General features: G+C 40.3%; 1 protein-coding gene across 36 annotated transcripts in view; it reads right to left on the bottom strand.

Moving 5' to 3' along the window:
- The window catches only part of RIMS2 (regulating synaptic membrane exocytosis 2), a 437,811-nt gene that overhangs the window by 55,531 nt on the left and 360,002 nt on the right, over positions 1-22,278 (bottom strand). For 16 of the 36 annotated variants that reach the window (XM_042868720.1, XM_042868726.1, XM_042868715.1 and 13 more), the window contains one exon: positions 9,961-10,133. The exons of the other annotated variants lie outside the window; for them this stretch is intronic. In XM_042868720.1, coding sequence (XP_042724654.1) covers positions 9,961-10,133 — 173 coding nt within the window. The remainder of the gene's footprint in view (positions 1-9,960; positions 10,134-22,278) is intronic. 36 annotated transcript variants of the gene reach the window in all.

Here is a 22,278-nt window from a genome sequence, read left to right as displayed (position 1 = left end):
TGTCTTCTAGAAAAACACAACTTGCATCTACTTAATCTACAAGTTGAATGGTATGTGCTTATTTGAACATATTATAGAATTACAGTTTTCCAGTTGAGATAGAAAAGAGATGGAAGAGAGGAATCGTTCTCTTTTCAGCATTAACAGTGCTTACTAAGTCATGAAATACAGCTGTGCCACAAGCTTGCCTAAAACAACTCCGATTTATTCCTTGAAGAAATGAAAAGAGCTCACTGAAATTAAAAACAAGCAGTAAATTGAGAAACCTAATTTTAAATCCACTGTGTATGCATAACCCAAAATCATCAGAGAAATATTGTAAAATTAAATCCTAAAGGGAGGAAAAATCAAATTTCAAAGTAGAAATTCTCAAAAATACATAGAGATAAAAGACATCTTCAGGATAAGAGGAACCAGGATTTAGCTAAACTGAGATTGCCTATAAGGACTATTTTCTTATTGGGAAAAAAACATTAACAGCTGGAAAACTTTGGAAGAAAGTAATATAAGAACTGGACTGGATGTGCTACTGAGAGTATATAGGAGAAGATCACAAAATGCACAGGGAAGAAATAGCTGTCCTGAAAAGCCATTATTCAAATCAATGGCTGTAGGCAAACGTGGATTTGACTAAAGCTGCCTCTGTACTTGGCTCATGGAAGTCAAAAAAGCTTTGATCAGCACTGTACAACCTGGCTATGCTTCACTCCTCGTCCCTTTGCACTGCTCACGTGTGTGGTGGGGGGAATCTAAACAATAAAGCAGCTCTGCATTTATGTCTTCCCCTGCAAATTCAGGTTGCTTGAGGACTCCAGAAAATCAGGGTCAGAATAGACACTGCTAACATTTCTCAAACCTACAGCATCTCTCCGAATTGATCTTCTGGGACCGAGAGCTAAATGGACACGAGCAAGAGATCTGAAGCCATAATTACCTCAGCCGAAGAGACATTATCTGGGACATCACGATCTTGCCTGCCTGACTTCTGTCACTTTGACAAAATGACTTTGAGTCACTTTGGGCCTCTGGGGAAAACTGGAAAGCCATACAGAAAACTTAGGAGCATCAGAAAAAGAAAAGGCTGTGAAGAAACTTGCCATGCACCTTCTGAACCCAGGTCTGCAGGTTTCTTGACCTATGGAGCACAGGCCCATGGCCACAGCTCCTTGCTGAGGAACTATGTACACTTACATGCTATGTATGTTTGGAGAAAATGCTTGTTTGGGTAGTACTTTAAGGACTTTATAGGCTGAGTATGCCTGTTATGCAGGTACAGTGATAGTACTGAACCAAAATGTTCAGATGTTTAGTCAAGCAACCTAAACATCAGATAGGCCTGGGAACCCCAGTACAGGAAGAATGTGGAACTGTTGGAGCAGGTCCAGAGGAGGGTCACAAAGATGATCACAGGGCTGGAGCATCTCTCCTATGAAGAAAGGTTGAGGGAGTTGGACTTGCTAAGCTTGGAGAAGAGAAGGCTCTGTGAAGACCTCACTGGGACCTTCCAGTACTTGAAGGGAGCTTACAAGCAGGAGGGAGACCAATTTTTTATAGTCTGATAGGACAAGCAGGAATGACTTTAAACTAAAAAAGGGGAGATTTAGGTTAGATTTTAAGAAGAAATTACTACCCAGAGGGTGGTAAAGTGCTGGCACAGGCTGCTGAGAGAGGTTGTAAATGCCCCATCCCTGGTAGCATCCAAGGCCAGGTTGGATAGGATCCTGGGCAGCATGATCTGGTGGGTGGTAACTGTACCCACGGCAAGGAGATGAGATCTAGGTGATCCTTAAGTCCCCCTCCAACCTAAGCCATTCTATGACTCTGTGATTTTGATTCGTTTCAAATCCTCAGTTTATTTCTTTTGATTATCTCTATTTCTTGCATGTCTCTAGGGCTTTTCATCTGCACTTCTATATTTTATAGCCTACTGATGCACTGTTTTTGAATGATCTTAAGTGACATGAGTATATCAGTGCTTTCTGAATCACAGGTTGGAGTTGATGCACCATGGAGGCTGAACTGCAGGCTGCGTTTCATGGAGATGGAAGCATTCTCAACAATACTGTACTGTTGTCAAACACAAAAAGTCTGAGCTGTAGACAATTTCAAATGAAGTATTTTCACTCTCTGCCTGTTAATAATGTGTACTTCCAAATTCATTACTTTAGTATTTCCCAGCAGATAAAACTAAGTCTACCGTCTGTAGAGAAATCTGTACAAATTTTGTATCTTTTCCAGGAAACCAGGTCTCTAAGGTTTTGATAGGTAGAGATGACTAACTCAAAAACAGATGAGATTGCTAGATTTCTTAAATGATTTATATTCTGCTCTCAGTACAGATGTCACTAACAATATATGAACTAATACAATTCGTTTCTTAACCATTGATATGGTGTCCTTTTCAATAATTTCTACAGAAGCCAAAAATAATTTTCTTCTATAGGTCACCTGCCAAAGTTTAAAATGTGAAATAAATTATTGTGTCCATTGCTACAGACACAGTTGCTGTATGGATTTTTATCTCTTGAATGTAGAATACTAAATTAAGTTTTAAAATTTACATAAAAAAACAATGGGTTTGGATCCTTACTTGAAATAGGGTCATTTTTCATTAACTGCTAACAAACTCTGTAAGCCCAATAATTCTAATCTTCCTGGAAAATAGAAAATAGGTACTTTGATTTCAGAGACAGACCAGCTGTATTTAAGCAGCCATCTGGTTGTCTAATGAGAAGCATACAGAAGAGTTACATTAGAAGAACACAGATTTTAAGTTGCTGCTTGTTGTTTCAGGCCTCTGTCCATTATACATGCCCCAGACTCTCAACAAAGCATTTTGAATTTGAAAAGAGCTATTGAATGTCAGACTCCTAGAATCACAGAATATCCTAAGTTGGAAGGGACCCACAAGGATCAAGTCCAACTCCTGGCTCAACACAAGACCACTCAAAAATAAGAGCAAATGTCTGAGAGCTTCGTCCAGACACTTCTGAAACTCTGGCAGCTTAGTGCCATGACCACTGCACTGTGTAGCCTGTTCCAGTGTCTGATCACTCTCCAGTGAATAACTTTTTCCTGATATCCAACTTAAACCTTCCTTTATGTTGTATGGCAGCTTGCCAGTCTGATCCCAGGAGTGGCAAGAACACTTTTTGTGATGGTTAAGAAACACCTTGGGCTAAGAGCTACAGCAAAGTCAAGAAGTGCACCCTCCAAGTGGGGGGGGAGGCTGGTGGCCTCATACCTCCTCCTGACTGCAGCCCCGTCTGGCAGGGTCCAAGCTCAGGGCCTTACCCCTGGGAGGAAGCATGCTTTTGATCACACTTTTTCCCCATGTAATGAGGCCATGACCTAGGCTTTATCACCTTGCAAACCCCGTTTTGTGCTTCAAGAAGGGTCTGGCCTACTAAAAGGGTATGGTTTAGCTGACCAACAGAAGCAGAGATCGCTTTTTTTCTAGGAAACCATTGCTAGAACTACTGGACACAGATTGCACACAGTGCAACTCAGTACAGTATTATGCAGTTTGGAAAGGGTCTCAGGCTGCAGCTTTCACAGCCATTGCAAGCACGTGGCCTGTTTGGCAAGAAAGGTTGGGCACAATTAATACATTTCATCCATTAGTTTAGTTGGTTGGGCACAATTAACTTCCTTCATCCATTAGTTTAGTTGGAACAATCACTACAAATTTTCTGAAACCGTTTTGAGAAATCAAACAACGCAAAAACACTGAAAATAGATTTTTGATGCTTGTTGGCTTTTGGACAATTTTGGTATTTTTACCAGAATACAGATTTTCAAAAAGCATTACTAGTTTCCACCTCTATGGAGCAGCTAGCACAGACTACAAAACACTGCATTTAACTGATAATAGCTGCAATCGCAGTAGAAGCCACATAAAAACGGAAATACAAAGATTACAATACAGTGAAAAAGCAAGGAACAAATACTCATCAGGCACCAGTTTTAAAACCTACATAATTAAATTCTTTGAAGATTTTTTTTTGACTGAATGACACAAAAGATACTAGAAATTGAATTTGAGATGAAACTTTACATCCCACAAAGGAAAGGGCACAGAGAGCATGAAGAACTATTAGGAAGAGAAAGAAGTTTTTTGTATGAACAATCCCATTACTTAAAACTACATATTGCATTGTTTCTTGTATCTTTGAGTAATTCTGCAAAATTACAATCTAGCTGACTTTCTCAACTGTAAACCTTCATTCTTGTGTCGCCTTCCTATATATATATATAACTGCTGTCTTTTTCCCAAAATTGTAGAAACATGCTATAACATATCCCTTTAGAAAGTAGAACAAACCTCTAGTCTTGCTCTCATCAGTTCTACAAGTACAGTCACATCCTCTTTCTCCTTTTCACCCGTGTTAATTGAAAGAACAAATATTTACATTGTTTAAAATAACTCTGTTGAGCTCCTGTTTTCCACTCCCATTTCAAACACTTTCTAAACAAACAAATTTTACTGCTTGTGTTTGTTCAGTTGAAACTGCACCTGGCAAGGTCTTTAATGACATCTTAAGATTTCAGAACTATATTGGTCTCCTTTGCTTTGCTATTACCATGTCTCAAATTTGCCCTCTTTCCAATCTTCCATTTAACATCTGCATGAGTGGACTTAAATTTTCCGTTCAGCCGGATGCCTGTGATGGTCCCAGGGCAGTATTTACTGTCCCCTATATTGCTGTCCCTAAATCAACATTTGCTTACCAACACTACATCAAAATATTGCTTCTGCAATTAAAACTGCCTCCCTTCTCACCTGCCTCCTTCTGCTACACTAACAGGACCTGGGGGTCTTGATAGATGAAAAACTTAACATGAGTCAGCAATGTGCCCTTGCAAATGGTATCCTGGGCTCCATCACAAGAGGGGTGGCCAGCAGGGACAGGGAGGTGATTGTCCCCCTCTACTCTGCTCTTGTGAGGCCCCAGCTGGAGTACTGTGTCCAGGTCTGAAGCCCCCAGTACAAGAAGGACGGGGAGCTGTTGGAGAGGATCCAGAGGAGAGCCATGAAGATGATCAGGGGGCTGGAGCACCTCCCCTATGAACACAGGCTGAGGGAGCTGGGCTTGTTCAGTCTGGAGAAGAGAAGGCTGTGGGGTGACCTGACTGCTGCCTTTCAGTACCTAAAGGGAGCCTACAAAAAGGAGGGGAGTCAATTCTTTGAAAGGGTAGATAACAGCAGGACAAGGGGAAATGGTTTTAAGTTGAAGGAGGGGAGATTTAGGTTGGATGTCAGGGGGAAGTTTTTTACAGAGAGAGTGGTGAGGTGCTGGAACAGGCTGCCCAGAGAGGTTGTGGATGCCCCGTCCCTGGAGGTGTTCAAGGCCAGATTGGATGGGGCTCTGGGTAGCCTGGTCTAGTATTAAATGGGGAGGTTGGTGGCCCTGCATGTGGCAGAGGGGGTTGGAGTTTCGTGATCCTTGAGGTCCCTTCCAACCCTGGCCATTCTGTGATTCTGTGAATCACGAATCTCAACTCAGTATCAGTAAATTCATTATTTCCCTCCAACACCTTTCTGCTCCTTTTCCCAGCCATGTGGACAGTGCATGTCAGTTAGACTTGCTCTTTGGACAGCACTTTGAATTCTACTTTCATACTAGGTCCGCATTTTTGTGACTTGCAGATACTTACAATTTTACATCTCTACCCTTTCTGTTCATTCACATACTGAATCCACTCTCACATTTCATACGCCAGTTACTGCAGTGCTTTCCTCCAGTCCTGACAATTTACCTAACCTAACCCCTTCAAGTATACTGTAGGTAAGTTCTGTAGCCTTTCAGTTTGGCTGTGCCACCCCTTGCTGTGCATCAGTACAAGGCACACTTTTCTTTCTCCAGCTGTACATACAATGTTTTTCTTTTCCAGTATTTAGCAGTTGCTCCTTATCACATTGCTGATCATGTACTTGTGATATTTTTAGTGATGTTTTTTTCCTATGTGCCTCAAATGCTTGAAAAGAGCTCTCCAGAAGAATTCACAAAACTCACTTATTTCCTTTTTTCAGATCTCCCCCAAGTGATCCCGGCTGCCAAGATGTCCCCAGCCCAGTACTGTAACTGTCTCCTGTCATGTGGAACATCTCCTAATTCTCCAGTGGTCCCCTCTCTGTTTTCATCTTGTGATTTTGACTCCTGTGCTTGGAATACAGCCCATATTTTTATTCTGTACTTGAATTATTTATTCTGTATTTGTAGCACAGTGAAATCCTGTTCTGTGACTGCAGTTGTGCGCTGATGTGAGCAAACATAACTATGGTGGATTGATATTCAGAAAACAATTAGGGAAGGTCAAGATTTGAGGCATTCTTAAGCAGATTTCTTGCAATAAAAATGCTCACACAGTAGACCTAGGTTGTTTCTGATATCATCAGGGAGTTGGAATAAGAATGATGTCAGATAACAATACATAAGGAGTCTTTAAAAACTGCAGAGGGGAAGCTTGATCCATGCTTTCTGTTTACTAGCACGCATTGCCAAGAAGGAGCACAGTTGTGATTTTTCTGTACATCAACCATATGCCAATTTGTAGTTCCAAGAGGTTTAGTGAAGGCAAAATCTGACTTTGCAGCTATTGCTGCCAAAAAGATTGACTGACTTATTGTACTCCAGTGCTCTAAGAGCTAATGCAGTTTATTGCACTGAGTGACTCTATGAAACAGGCAAGGGATGCAGTCATGATGGATATCTGTCTTCATGGTCATTTAAGCTACTTTGAACCCACCTATCATCTCAGCAGACTGAAACCATTAGTGTGACTATTAGCATTACTCACAAAATGTATAAGCATGGTGACTTTGAAATGTACAATATCGAGGCACAATATGCCTTTAAAGAACTCAGTTTTGATGATGGAGTGATTGAGAGCAGCCCCTTTGTCTCCCAGTTCCCCAGAGGAAAGGTGACTGCTGTTCAATGCCTGCGAATACAAATTCCCATCTCCTCTACAGCTTTTGTGATGCCCAAAATCTCAGGGTCTAGGAGGTAATTGTCTGCTGTTCTTTGTTGGATGAGATGGCTGCTTCAGTTCTGTTGGGTACCACAAATACCTATTGATATGGTTAATTATTAAATGATGCTTTGCTGACTGTTCAACACCGGTGTTGAGTATTTTTGGAAAAATGAAGTTGTTAAGAGCAGCTGCAGAGATGCCTTGTTTCATACCAAGAAGGGATCCTGACTTCTCTGCCTTCCTGGAGATTGAGAGCAGCCATCAGGCAGAGGGATGAGCTGGCACAGAGAAAAAGTAGTTCCTTCTCAAGGAAGACTTTATTTTCTGTGAGGGGCAGCATTTTTGGCTGAAGGGTAACCTGAATGAATGTTGTCAACTGGGAATAGAGACCTGCTATGTAAAAGGCAGAACTTCATGATCCCACTAAAATGGAAACTTAATGAGATTCAGGAGAGAAAAAGGTCCTTAAAGTACCCACACTACCAAAAGATTTGCTTAGCAGTCCCTGGAGCAAGCATGCCAAGGCAGTCTTAAAGACAGCTGTTTCTAAACAGATGTTTTTGCTGAGATTTAGAAGGTGTTCACACAAGTGAAGAAATGATGGCAACATATACAGTGAGTGGCAGTATCTCCCCACACCGCCCCAGATTGAACACCGCACGTTTTGATTGTTTTTTTTATGACCTTTGCTCCATTCTACCACAGGCGAACTGGTTCATTCATCTCCATTTGGAAGAGTCTATCAGAACACTTTATGTGAGTAATTATGTGTTTGAAATAAAAGAAGTGACTGTGTGTGTCTGCATGTGCGTGTATGTACAGGCATGTACAGGTGGATGTATGCAGCAATGGAAGTGGAATGCAGCAGAGCACCTTAACATGCATTAGAACAGCTTGACAAGATTAAGCTGTGAAGCATTTGCTGGAAAAAGTATTTTTTTTCCTGAGAGTTTCTGATGTGTTTCAGCAAAACTCAAACTCATTTTTTTTACAAATGAAGAAGGAAAGAACACTGTATTTCTCATAATGCAAATTACATGGATTTTGCAATATAAAATGTCACTAATTAGAAGTCATGGTTCAAAGGAATTGTGGTAAAATGTGTAAAGCTAGAATGCTATCTGATAAAATTAGAGCCGATTGTGCTGAAATACTTCTGGACACGATAGTGCAGCAAACCACAACAGCTATTCATACGGAGTGGAAGAAAAGGAAAAACTCTGCTTATCCATGTCAATTGTCCATCAACATGCACATTTATCAGCCCATGTGAAAAGGTCTACAAAAAAAAATTCAAATTCTTTCCTTTACTACTGCCAGAAAAAGAAAGAGTAAAGATGATTTTGATACTGATAACTCAACAAAGGATTTGTCCATGACCAATAATTCAAGCAGATAATATAAAGAGGCACAGTTTGTATTGTTTATTATAGTCAAACTCAAGCTCTAGTCTACAACAATTTAAAAAATAAAATGGTGTAGCTGCATACAAAATGATGCATTGAGTTAGTGCGCTGCATCATTTGCTATGCAGAACAAGTTCACTGAAGCTGAGACTAAAACTTGTTTCAACATGAAATAATCACAGCTGAAAGCAAAAGAAGCGACAGACACCACAGATAATAAACTAAGGAAAGGAAAGAAAAAAAAGGAAGGCAGGGAGGGTTCAGGTACAGCAGGAAGCAGGTCAGTAGGTCTTCAGAACTAGAAATGTTTTACCTGTCATCCTCTTTCCCTTCCTCAGCTTGATCCTCTTGAGCTTTTTCATCTTGCCCTGAGCCCTTGGTTTCTTCCTGATCACCGTTCTCTGCCACCTCTTGCCCTTCCCCTTTTTCATCAGTTTCTTGCTCCTTTGCTTTTTCCTCCTCCTCCTCTTTTTCCTCCTCCTCAGGAAATATTTCATCTTGTTCATCCCCTTCCAACCCTCCCTCTTTTTTTTCCTCTATATTCCTTGTCCTTCTGAAGTCAACAAAATATTGAGCAAAGCATGCAAAAGGAAAAAAGAAAAGGATAAAGTAAAGTTAGGGCCACAGAGAAGAGCATGCATGGACTCAAAAGAAAGGGAACATAGAAGGAATAAAACAAAAACCAAAAGATGGAAGTAGCTACTAAGTAGCCACTAAGTAGCCACATGCTGGCTAGCCCTCCAGCCTGCACCAGAAAAGCTTTACACTGGGATGTTTTCTTAGGACAGCCTCTAAGGCCCTCTTTGAATAGAAGTTGCATAGCAATACATCTCATTTATAAAAGGAAGCATAACCATTGGACAGAAACAATATCCTAACATTGCCCATAGAAACAGATGTTGAAAATATCTTATGAAATGCATTACTTCTCTCCAGGGGACAGATCTTTGGCATTGAATTTTGCTGACAGATGTGGGTGGGTTACACCTGCTGAGAAAAATGACTTTCTGTTTGTTCTGCAGTCAAAGCTCCACTGACAGTGCAGGAGGGGCACGCAAAGGAGATGCTTTGCTCACGGACATGCTGAGCACACCTTGCTGACAACTGAGTGGTCTTATGCCTTCTGTTGAGCTGGACCAGGGTCTGTAGTATTAACACAGACTCCTGTAACACTTAGCAGCTCTAGCTTAAAAAGTACATTATCATGTCTCTGGCATTGTCTGTAATTTGATGCTAAGCTTTCTTTTCGGCTATCTTAACTATTTTAAACAACTGTTACTAGGAAGTGCAAAGCTAAGCATGTCTAAGCATGCTTGCTGATAGCATACATGTGTTGCTACAACATATGCTTTTGTGCATATGTTCAAAATCATTGTTCAAAATGACAAAACTTTGCTAAAAACAAATACCATAATAAATTCAAAAAGCATGAGATGAAAAGGATATTTAAAGCGGTACTGTGCATATTTCCTGCCAACTCCAACTTCAGCAATACATTCTTCTCAATCACAAATACTGAAGCACTCAGTTACTGAAACCCCACAGCTGTTGCTGCCCCAGGGCTCCCTGTGCTCACCTTATTTTCTTGTTTCCCCGGGGCCGCTCTGACTGGACCGACATGTAGCTCGTGCTGCTGAAACGAGAAGCGCTGCTCGTCCGAGACACTGCCGAGACGTCGCTGACATCGCTGTCTGAGGACTTGTTGGAAATGTTGTCTGAGCCTCGCTGAGCGTCCCGCCCTGACCGGTACTGCAAGAGGAAAGGGACAGAGATGTTGTCAGTGGCACTTCCACAGATCAGCTATGGCGATGCTCCCTGATGGCATCTAAACTGCCTGTGTCACCAGACTGCCTGAATCTTTCAAGTGAAGTTTTTAACTAGTAGAGAATACAAAAAGTGTCTTGCTTCATATTAATTTTATTCTGCTTTGATATCCAATTGAAGTGATTAGCTCTGTGGTTTCATCCATAGGTTAACTTGTACAAACATCCAGCTCTCCAAGGGTTTCACCAACCTGAGCGAAGACGTCTGCCCTATTGCACAGTGCTCTCACCAGCTGTTCCAGCAGTGCACAACAGCACAGCGGGGACTTGGTGACGTGCCTGCAGCTGCTGGGCTCATGAAAGATTGACCAGGAAGCAGATGCACTTCACACTGCCTACAAAAAGCTGTCTCTTTTGGGGCCTAGCCTATTTACCAGAACTTCTGGTTGACAAATGATAGCACTTTCTTTTTATAAGGATAGATGAGATTATCCAAGTAAAAGACATCATGACGTAGCTCTGCAAACAAGCAAAGCCCATGGCCTTCTGTATTGCAGGGCTGGGAAGTCCGAACGGATGTGAGACCAAAGAAATGGGACTGAAGAGCTAGAAATTATTTGCACTGATAATGTATAGATGCCTCAAATGTTCTCACTTGTGTCCATATGCTGTCACCGCAAAACCAGCAGGTGACTGGCCATCAGCAGAGGCATATGTACTATTAAGCAGAGCATAATAAAAAATAGCATACCAGAGGTATCCGGGTTTGATTTGACCAAAAGATGGGTATTTGTTCTTGATACACCAGTATACTCTAAAGAAATGCTAAGTCTTTGACACTCTGCACTGCACCTTGTGCATATAAAATAAATAGCAGAGATTTTTTCTCTTCCTCTTCATGAGCAGACATTTCTGTGTACACAGCAATGCAGTGGGTTACTATTCATAATCTTTTCAGAAAAACAGTTCCGCAGGACAAACTGTCAATGAGCACCAAGCTGACATCGAATGAGGACAGTATGAAAATATGTACAGCACAGGCAGGATTTAAAGAAAAAAACCTTGAACTCCTGGGGAGTAGCAATGCTGGGCTCAGATCCTCCTTACAGTTTTTGAAAAACCATACTATGTGCAGTCCACAGATCATTTGCTTCTGTGCTTTACAAGTGATAAGGGACACTGGGAAATAATCAGAAAGACTGCAGCGTTTCAGAATAACATTTGAGTACCTGCTAGTAGGTAGGCTAGGATATTGCACTTGGAAATAATGAGTTATCTTGCCTGTTTTAAGACAGATAAATGAACCAAAGACAAGCAAAAATGCTTGAGCAGGTTACACTGCACACCTGCTGCGGGCAATGACCAAGCTCAACCTGGGCTGCATGTCTGCCTAAAATTGTTGCCAATACTGCAGTTGCCTCCCTGACCCATCCTGATTTCCAGTATTTGGGTTCATTTACAGACCTGTCACCACTTTCTTCTTCAGCCCTAAGGTGTAGGAGAGCACTCAGCCAGCCCTAAAGGCATAGAGGATCTCTCTGATTACATCATTTAAAGGGTAACATGTATTGAAGGGTTTTTTTGACACCATTAATATTTTTGTTTGATGAAGATGGTATGTACTTTTACTGATTTGGGAATGTAAAAACAATAATTTAACAACTGTTCTGACCATCAAAGATGGAGGAACATTAAACCTCTCTTGCAGTAATTCTTTTCAAAGAGCAACTGATCAGATTTTTGGAGAATACAAAACAGAGTGCCTTCTGGAACGTGTCTGTACTCATAAAATAACTGAACATCCCAAGGTGAAAGGGATCCACAAGGTGATCCAGTCCAACTGCTGGCTCCACACATGACCACCCAAAATTCAGACTCTGTGTCTGAAAGTGCTGTCCAAACACTCCTTGAACTCTGGCAGCTCGAGGCCATGCCCATCAGCCTCTGATGAAGAACCTGTTCCTAACACCCACCCACCAGTGGGAACCAATGGGGCTCCCTCAGCCTCACCATTGCTAGTGACCCTGAGAAGCACAGTTAGCACTACAATTCTGATGTGGCCGTCCTTTGGGGAAATGAGCATAGTATCAGATGTGAATCATTCATGGAATTGTTAACTGCATCCCAATTAAGGGACAAATAATTACTTGTGGTCACCACAGAATGACAGATCTTGACCCGCAGATCCCTCGCTGAGCTCCCCACACCGTCAGTGGAAATGAGCCTTTCCAAATTAAACACTTATAAGCAGCAAAGCCACAAATGCTATCAGCACTGCATGGAATCATTCTGCAGCATGCTCACAGGTTCTAAAACCTGTGGTTATGGTTTTGTCTGCTCTACTTCTACACCTGGAAAAATAACTTTCCAGTTCTTAAAGATACTTTTTTTTGGTTAGAACTGTACTGTGCATAACAAATCAAACATTTTCATAAATAAAACAATCTAATTGTAGTTTTATTCTTTAAGAAGCCAGCAAGTAGCAGTAAAACCTAGTGACAGACATTTAAGAATTGCTATGGCAACAAAAGCAAATTAAAAGCAAGTAATTCCGGAAATATAAGGGGAAAAATGATTACCAGGTTATTACCATGCCACTTTTTTCTCTTTTATATGTAGGGGTATCTCTCAGAAGGTATTTTAGATTGAGTCAGAGGGCATAGAAATATTATTCGGCCCTTACTATTTCTGGATGTTTTAGAACTGAAATTAACTTCATCTTTTCATATTTGTGTCTTAATATAAAATATTAATTTTTGAAAGCCCTGTGAAATATTTACACATTCTCTTAGTTACAGTCTCACAACTGTTAATATTCTGCCACAGCAAAATCTAGAAAATGAAACGAAATTGTGTACCTTGCCAGATACCTCAATAAAACAAATCTCTCCAACTCATCCATCAAGTCTACGTCAAATTGTTTTGCTGGTTTCTAACCCCAACAGTGTACTTTTGAACTTACATATAACTTGATTTAGATAAAATCCAGATTGCAATTTTAAGTGTATTGTATGTTAGAGTTCCAGTACCTGCAGCACAAAAGGCAAAAGGAAATACTGCTTGTCTGATAGAAGCTATTATGGTATTTCAGTTTTACATCTGTTTCTGAATCTGCAATTCAATATAAGGCAGTTTCCATACTGCTGCCCTGCTCTCTGCCTCAAAAGTAAAATGGCATTTATGTTGTGTGAATATTGATTTTAATGAACCATCCACTTCATTGACATTGACTTCATTTGACTTGCATAAAAATGCAACTTTTTTTTGCACAATTTTACACAATCCTTTCTTCAGTTATTGTGTGGCTAAAGTTGCCCAAAGGCATTAGAACTTCAGACATTTCATTTGTTTCCTTGGTCTCATTCCACTGAGTTTTAACTTATTCTTTTTATGCAAAATGTCACCTACTGTATGAGACCAACTGTTAAACTGAAAAGGTCATTCATTATTAATCAAGTGCCATCCACTCACTGAAATACAGCTGCCACGTCCCCTCCTGCTGCCCCAGTTTGTCCTGCATCTTGCTGCAGCAGCCAGCAAGTTGGGAGCACCCACAAGGGCCACCACTGTCCCTACAGAATAACCAAATCATTAAGATTGGAAGGGATCACTAAGATCATCTAGTCCAGCTGTCAGCTCATGACCACTGTGCCCGCTAACCCATGTCCTCATGGCTAGTTGTTGGCTACACCAGGACCCAGGCTCGATCCTCTGACCCAACAACTCCCCTCCACACTTTGGTTTCCATCAGTAGAAAGCACGGACATGGAGACAGCAAGGGAATCACAGAATGGCTTGCATTGGAAGGGACCTCAATGATCATCAAGCTCCAACCCCCCTGCTACATGTAGGACCACCAACCTCTATATCTAATACTAGAACTTCATGTGCTCCCCCCTCCTTGGACCATCATAAGGCCTACTCTGTAGAGAAGCACACCTCCCTACTGTGCAGTACTGTTTCTTTTTATTGTTATTATTATTAGCATTATTATTATGTTAGTAACAGCTACTGCAGGAGGAAAATTATGTCCCAACTTTCCCTTTGCTGGAAATGTATGTCTGTCTTACTTCAATTGAGACTCACATAATGCAGCCCAGACACCAGACTTTATGACCCATAGTGCAGTAAAACTTCCCTGCCTGCAGATGTTTCAATAGCGGGCAGTGTGCTGCAAGCAGAGGGCTTGATGAAAATGCACCCTGGCATTTTTCATAGTAAGATAATTTTGTCTTATTTTGTTGTGTTGAAGAAAAGAATAAACTTCATGGTTACAGAATCAGGCAAATAAGTTTGAGAGTTACTTAAAATCCTTTCCTCTGTAGTAATAAAATCATCAGTTGGAACCAGTAACAAAAAGACATGCTTGGTGTTTGCACCAATACTTTGCGACTGCAATAAATTATTTTCCTGCAGTGATGAATTCAAGATTGTTAAAGTTGAGAAACAAATACCTGCTCTGCCTCCTAATGCAATAGCCCTTGCAGGGCTCCCAACCTCTTGCTCTGTGACTGCAGGTCACATCGAGCTACAACTACTCTCACACTGTTTCTTGAAAGAAACTGCCTTGGAACTTCTAATTCAAAAGGAGTTTGTATGTTTCCTATTACTTTAATCTACTGTTCCCAGTCTCTCATTCTGGACCATATACTCGTGCAGTTTCCAGGCAATTGAAATTGTTGGTCATTTCCACCAATCTTTCTATTTTATAATATTTTTTTTTCTCTTTTTTACAGCATAGTCATCAGCTTTTATTTGCTAGCAGCTCCATAGGAACATAAAAATCTGCTCAATGCTTTTACTGATCAAAATGTTGGGAAGACATTTCAGACAATTGTCTATTGTGCTACAAGAAGATGAAAGAACTGCTCTGGATTGTTTTCAATAGCTCTTTGCCTCGATGACAAAAGCTTTTGAGAAGCCTGAGAACAGCAACTGTGTGAAATGTTCTATAATTTTTACTGGAGCTACTGGTTCAAGATCACAGCCTTGAAAGGCACTGCAAATTTTAGTTACCATAGATCATTTGAAGGAATGCTATTAGATTGTTTCAAAATCCTTTGCTGATTGCTGTTCAACGAAGTGTGCCATTTAAAATGAAATGGAACACTTACTTATAAATTTAACAGTACATTTATATAAAATAAAAGATTCTAAGTAATTTTTGCAAAGTGCTGGATACAAACAAGTATGTAGCATGAACATGTATTTCTGTGCACCTGGCACACAGGTACAGCCAAGATGAGGGCTGTGCTGGAGGCACACACCTGACAGCATTGCCAGGCCTTGGGCAGCAGGCAGTGTGCAGCCTCCACCAGCCCCACTGGAGCTGTGCTGCACACAGCAGCCCTTGGGCCCTCTGCAGAGTCAAAGACTAACCTGGGATTGCAATTCCTGCACTGCTCTGATATTAAGTATACAGTAAGCTCAGCAGCTGTCTTGGGCTCCACCATAAGGAGCTGCAACCAGTTCTAGCTCAGACTCATTCTTTGCTGCCTCCTTGTCCTGGAGCCCAGCCCAGCCTTCCCCCTCTTTTTATTCCTAATTCTTGGATCCTGCTCTCCCAGCCCTGCGTTTCTGGCACTGTTTCAACCCTGCCTCCCCATCTTGTCTTGCATTAGGGTCCCTTTGGTCCCCTGGCTCTGGCTCAGCAGTGTCTCTTCACATTCTTGAAGTACCAAAAAAGAAAGACCAGAGTCACACAAGGAGTCACCGTTCTGGAGCAGTATAATGCTGAGCCAGCAAGCCCAGCTGGATGCACAGGAGTGCCCTGGGGAGGCACTGATCTACAGCCCTCTGTGCTCACATTCCTCAGCTAACATCACTGGGACTGAGTGCGCCCTCATCAAGTTTGTGGATGACACCAAGCTGTGTGGTGCAAAGAACATGCCTGAGGGATAGGATGCTATCCAGAGAGACCCATACAGGCTCGAGCAGCCGGCCCACGAGAACCTCATGAGGTTCAACAAAGCCAAGTGCAAGGTCTTGCATCTGGGCAGTCAGTATAAGCTGTGGGATGTAAGGATGGAGCCCTGCTGAAAGGGATCTGGGAGTACTGCTGGATGGTACGCTGAACAAAAGCCAGAAGTGTCCCTCAAGCCCAGAACACCACCCGTATCATGGGTTGCATCAAAAGAAGCGTGGCCAGCATGGCAAGGGAGGTGATCCTGCCCCTCTACTCTGCGCTGGTGGGGCCTCACCTGGAGTACTGCATCCAGATGTGGGGTCCTCAGTACAGGAGAGACAAAGACCTGTTGGAGCACATCCAGAGGAGGGCCACACAAATGATCCAAGGGATGGAACACCTCTCCTACAAGGACAGGCTGAGGGTGCTGTGGCTGTTCAGCCTGGAGAAGGCTCAGAGAAGATCTGATAGTGGCCTTTCAGTATCTAAAGAGGGGCTATAAGAAAGCAGGGGACAGATACTGTAGCAGGGTCTGTGGTGATAGGATAATCTATTCTTACAAGTCTTCCACCCTGGACTATACACTCATGCAGTTTCTAGGCAATTGAAACTGTCAGTCATTGTTCATTGCAGGGGAGTTGAATTAGTTGACCTTCAATGGTCCATTCCAATTCTAACAATTCCACAGTATTTTTTTCTTCATTTTTCGTAACATTTCCGTCTACTACTTCCTTAATCAGAGGAACTGACTATAACCTGGTCTGTAAAACTCACCTCTTAAAACAGCTTAATCTCTTTCCCATAAAGTGAGGCCACTAATTTCTATGCAGTGTTAAAAAACAATGTCTATATTTCTAGCTAGCAAATGGAAAACTAGTATTTCAAGAGTTCTCATGACTCTCCCTTACTGACTTGGTGTCCCCTATTTACTTATTTCACTAACACATGCTCATTTATTACACTCTTAAAAAAGGAGGTCTTAAAACCTACATACCTAAGAATCTTGATAACCTGATTTCACTAAGGGGCTAAGCTATGTTGCAAACCACATCCTTCTGTCAAATTAGTAAATGAAAACCGGATAATGAGAAAGATGAAAGTTGAGAGGTGGGCCACTGCAGAAAAAAAGGTAGCCTAGGTTGTATTAACTGGAACATAATCAACAGATCAAGGGGAGTGTTGTTCACTCAGCACTCATTAGACCATTAGCCTAGAACATTACATTTACTACTGAAATGCCATTTACAAGACATGGATAACTGTCTCAAATTGAACAGAACAGAATGGACACTGGAAAAAATTACTTCAAGGAAAAGTTAGTCAAGCACCGGAATGGGCTTCCCAGGGAAGTGGTGGGGTCCCTGTCCAAGGAGGTGTGTGGAATTGGCACAAAGGGACATGCTATTGTGATGGGACTTGGTAGGTCAATCTTATGGCTGGACATTTCTTGATGTTCCCTCCAACCCAAGTGACTGTCATCCTTGTGGCTAAGGGGATCCTGAAGCTAAAGAAGAAACTGCAGGTGCAGCAGCAACATAAGAAAAACTGGAAGTCTAGATGGAGGTAACCTGGAAGTAAGACAAAAGCAAAAAAAACTGCCTACTTCATGTGGTGCATTTTTTTAAAGAAATTCCTCAGCATACAGTATAAAATAATACAGTAGAATAGAAAATGTTCAGGGATTACATCAAGGAGTACTTACAGGACCTGCAAATATTTGTAAATTTAAAAGCAGTAAGGCTTAAGAAGTATTTGAGTCCTTCAATGAGTTTAAGAATTAACTAGGCTACAAAACTTAAACTGCTTTTCTGTCTTCAAAGATCTGTTCCTGCAGACAGCTAGAAAAATTAAGCAGTCTCTCATTCTTACATTATTTTTTATGCACTATGATGTTAGGAAGATCAAGACAAATTCTAATCTTAGCTGCAGTGATAACTACTCTGAAATTAAGAACATCTTGATCTCTACTGATACAGAGATAATTCACAAAGACAGCTGCATCCAGTCTAGGGAATTAAGTGTTCTTTCTTAAAGTTACTTTAAGTCAGGATGACATTTTATTAATTTTGAAAGGAGAAGGTATTGAAAACTTTCTGCTGGGATGTATGAAGTTACCATATTTTAAAAATACCGTCTTGACAATGAAAAATACAATGGGTTAAAATACTTTTTTAGGGTAAAAATAAGTGAAGGAACCTTGAACAATTTTAAGTGTCATCTTTAAAAACTCAAAAAGCAATTCTAGATTATTTATCCACTGGCGTGAAAATCAAAGGCTTATAACAGTCAAGCAGGTATTTCATATTTAATAGAATCATTAAGGTTTGAAAAGACCCCAAAGATCATTTAGTCCACCTACCACCAATACTGCCCACTAACCATGTTCTAAAGGACCTGTTCAGGCCCCTGCTGCTCCTGCTCCCCTACACATGGGGCATTACAGGGGTGAAAAAAGACTTACTGCTTGCTCCAAAGCTGTCCCAGCTCTGTGCAGGGGTAAAAGCTCGCACAGAGATAGGAAGCAATGGGACAGGGAGCAGCATCCCTTCTTCACAGCCCAAATGCCAGCTCTTACACCTCCTTAGAAAGCTTCATATCCTATTTTCCTTTCCCACTATCCACTGTAATTCCTCCAAAGTTCAATCCAGAGCCACATAAGTATGGCTGTGCTCTTATTACCTGGCAGCACTTGCCCACCACAGCACTTTGTTGCCCAAAATCCCACTGCAAACTGCTTTACATGGGTTGTTTCCACCTATACTTTGCTGTGGTTCTCTTCAATGGGAGAAAAGTGAGTTTCCCACTGCTTTCTATTTGGTTTTACCAGGGTTTTTCACAACTCTCATATTTCTTGCTGCAAATATTCTCCTCCACTTGAACACAGTGGAAGATTCCAAAAAGAGGAACCTCACCAAAAACTACTTTGGAGTTACAATTCACAGAGAGCTTCAACTTCAAATCATCAAGCTATAGGAACATGACTCGATATATCAAGCTATAATAACAGGAGGTTACTAGCACTGGTCAGCATCCTGGGGTGGTATGCCTGACATACTCCATATAGGTAAATACATACTAAGTAAGACAATTAATTTATATTATTTATCAAGAAAGACAACTGAGATTTTTATGAAGAATTTTCAAACACTGGGTATTAATGTAAGATGACCTTTTCCATGCTCCTAGCTGATTCTGACAGATTAAACCTGCCTTGACGAGCCAAACCTTGGAATGCTCTCACATAGCCAGAATATTTCCAAATACTTGTGAAGAAAAGCAAAGATCTTGAATAAACGAGTCTACCTAATATGAAAGTAAATAAATAAGAACTTCAGAAGAGGAATCCTTTAATTACAATTAAAGGTGAAAGGATGTGCAACAGTCATCCTTTTCTGACATGAAAAAATTCAGAAAAGCAGGAAAAATGGAAAGTAAAACAAGCATATTTCTAAGATTTACTTGAAACAGTCGCTATCCAAATTGCCTTTCATATTCCTGACTTCCTGATTTTTTGACTGCTGCTCAAAACAGCGTAGAGTTAGTCACTAAGTTTCACTTTAGAGGAAGAGGCTCACAGGCTGGCTTTGTGAGTGTGGGTAATCAACTTTTGATGTAATACTCCTCTCAAAGTTCCCAGCATGTTTTTAATTGCTACATGTTAATTTTTGGACTATCTTATACATAGGAAGAAAGTTATTTCTAATGGAGATCACCAGTTCTTCAGTATTCCATAACACTGTGCCAAGATGCACCATCATGGACACTGTCAACTGTAAAAAAATTAATTTTTTCCACTCGTGGTGATTTCACAAAAGTAGGGAGAAACAGAATCAAAATGTACTTCCTGTATTCGCTTCTGTTCCTCAAGTGGTTCATACATCATTTGTGTCATCACTGCCCTCGCATTTCCTATGGTGCTGCCATCTAGGCAGCAGTTTAATTTTTAAAGAGGATAATAAGGCATGTGCCCTCTTTGGTTTAAGAAGTGCTCAGGTCTCTGGTTGTTTTACCTAGCTTCAGCTTCTCCAAGATGTTCCTGTACAAACTCAAGTAATGGAGTTAAACAATATGCATTTTAAAGAGTTCTCACTTAACATTTCCATTATTTATTTTCAGTCATGTGCCTCTCATTAAAAAAAGAAGAAAAAGCAAATAAGAAAGATAGAGAGGCAACCATTTTTTCTCTAATCCTAGAAGTCTGCTAAGCATTTCAACACAACAAACCTGATGGTTTGAGAACAAGAGTATGGCGTTGTGCCTTTAACAGAACATTTTCTATGTAACATTGAAACATGACTTTCACCAAATTTGTCCTGGGACACAGCACCATCGAAGCAATTCATGCTGAAGAGAACAGCTGGATTGACACATGGGCCATCTGGTGAGCGCTTATTCCTGTAAGCAGAAGTGCCTAAGGACCATGAGTTACACAAGAATAGGATATAAATGTACCTTTGTATAACTTGTCTTTATAAGTCCTTAAATAAACAGAAATCAAAGAGAATAGCCTCAAAAATCACGTATGATTTGAGGGAAGATCCTGTAACTTTTTATTAACCTTTTGTTTTCACTGATCCTTACAATACATTTTGAACAAGTCAAGTACACAATAAATGCATACGCTCAGCCAATCATTTGTCTACATTTTAGGTTTTGTTTTTTTCAAATTCGTATCTAGCTAAGAGAGAAACAAATCTATCGGATGTAGGCAGCACTATCTCCTTTTCTCCCTGTCAACAAGTTAAACTGCTTAGAAAACATCACTTTTCTCTAAAATGTATTTCTTCAGCACCTCTATCCCTGTTATTTTGAGAGGCTGGGAATAAAAGGATGCTGGGAGATCATGAGCGTGCAGACTGCTCCTGGAAAATAAAAAACCTCAGCTCTCTTTTTTCTTCTTGATTCATTATACTTCAGTTCACGAAGATGAAATAATTAAAACATACATATCACTAATGTCTTCCATATAACTTCCTACATTTTATAACTATTTGGCTCTTTGCTTGTTTGCAAAGCTAATTTGAATTGACTTTCACAGAAAATATTCAACGTCTACCACCATTACCTACAACTTCAGCTTTACCTCATAAAACTCTTTAGCAGCAGGATACTCATATGGAACATTCCCAAACAACAAAGAAAAAATAATTCAAGTGAAACTGCACAGGGAATGTAAATCATTTCACAAAGCAGTTACCTATGTGGGAACTATTCGTGGGGTCAGTAACTTCTTGTAAACATTTCTGAAGATCTCTGACATGAATGAATTTTAATAACCCTGAAAGTTCTTTTGATTTTACAGATGCTTTTTTTAGCATAGCATTAGCATTTCTGAATTCTTGTGACTGCAAACCAGCTTAGAGCAGAAAAGCAAACATTTCTATCATTGTCTCCTAAAAAACACCCAAGCTACCTCTTCAGAATTCTTGAAACTAAAACTCAGCCTGTTTACCAGAAATGAATTGACGTTATCTTCTATTACACATAGAAAATCTTGTCAGTGTTTTCAATTTTGTTTTTAGAAAATCATATGCAAGCTAAGTAATGTGCAGATACTAATAATTAACTACTTGCTTCAGATTAAACTGCAGAAGTACGCAGATCACTGGAATTGTTTTTCACCTGATGTCATCTGTCATTCTAGGAAGAAAAAAAACAGGGTGATGCATCCTTTTTTTTTTTGTAAAATTTAATAGATTCCAGATACTGTATGTAAGGAAGCTAATAGAAATCCCTTTAAAGATTTGACATAGTTTGAAGGCAAAAGATATACCAAAAGATATATGTGACAGAACTGTTGCCTATATGATAGATGAATTTTTTCTCAGGATACACTGGCTTTGGAGGAAACACAATTTCCAAATGGCTTTTCACATATGATACTCAAGCTTATTAAATGAAAATACACATATTCAAGGCAAAGATTTGGAAAAATATTTATCTAGGGGAAAAGATGAGGTTCTGTTTATGTAGATCTTGTTTTAACTTAATTTGATAATTTTATCTTAAGTTTAATGTTATACTTTCTCAGAATACTACTAGTAAAATGAGTCTGCTGCAATAACTTAACTATTTTACGGTCTACTTTATACTGTAATAAAAAGAGAATGGGGTACATCATTACTTTGTTCAAAAGTAGGGCTTGAATTTTCAGAATGGCTTATTTTTTTCTTTTTTTTTTTTTCCTTTACTTTCTTGTTATTATTCACCTATTCTAGGCTGCCAC

Source organism: Lagopus leucura, unplaced genomic scaffold (assembly GCF_019238085.1).
Source record: "Lagopus leucura isolate 7727_CA_CO unplaced genomic scaffold, USGS_WTPT01 Super-Scaffold_100002, whole genome shotgun sequence".
NCBI lineage: Eukaryota > Metazoa > Chordata > Aves > Galliformes > Phasianidae > Lagopus > Lagopus leucura.
This window is presented reverse-complemented; position numbering and strand designations above follow the sequence as displayed.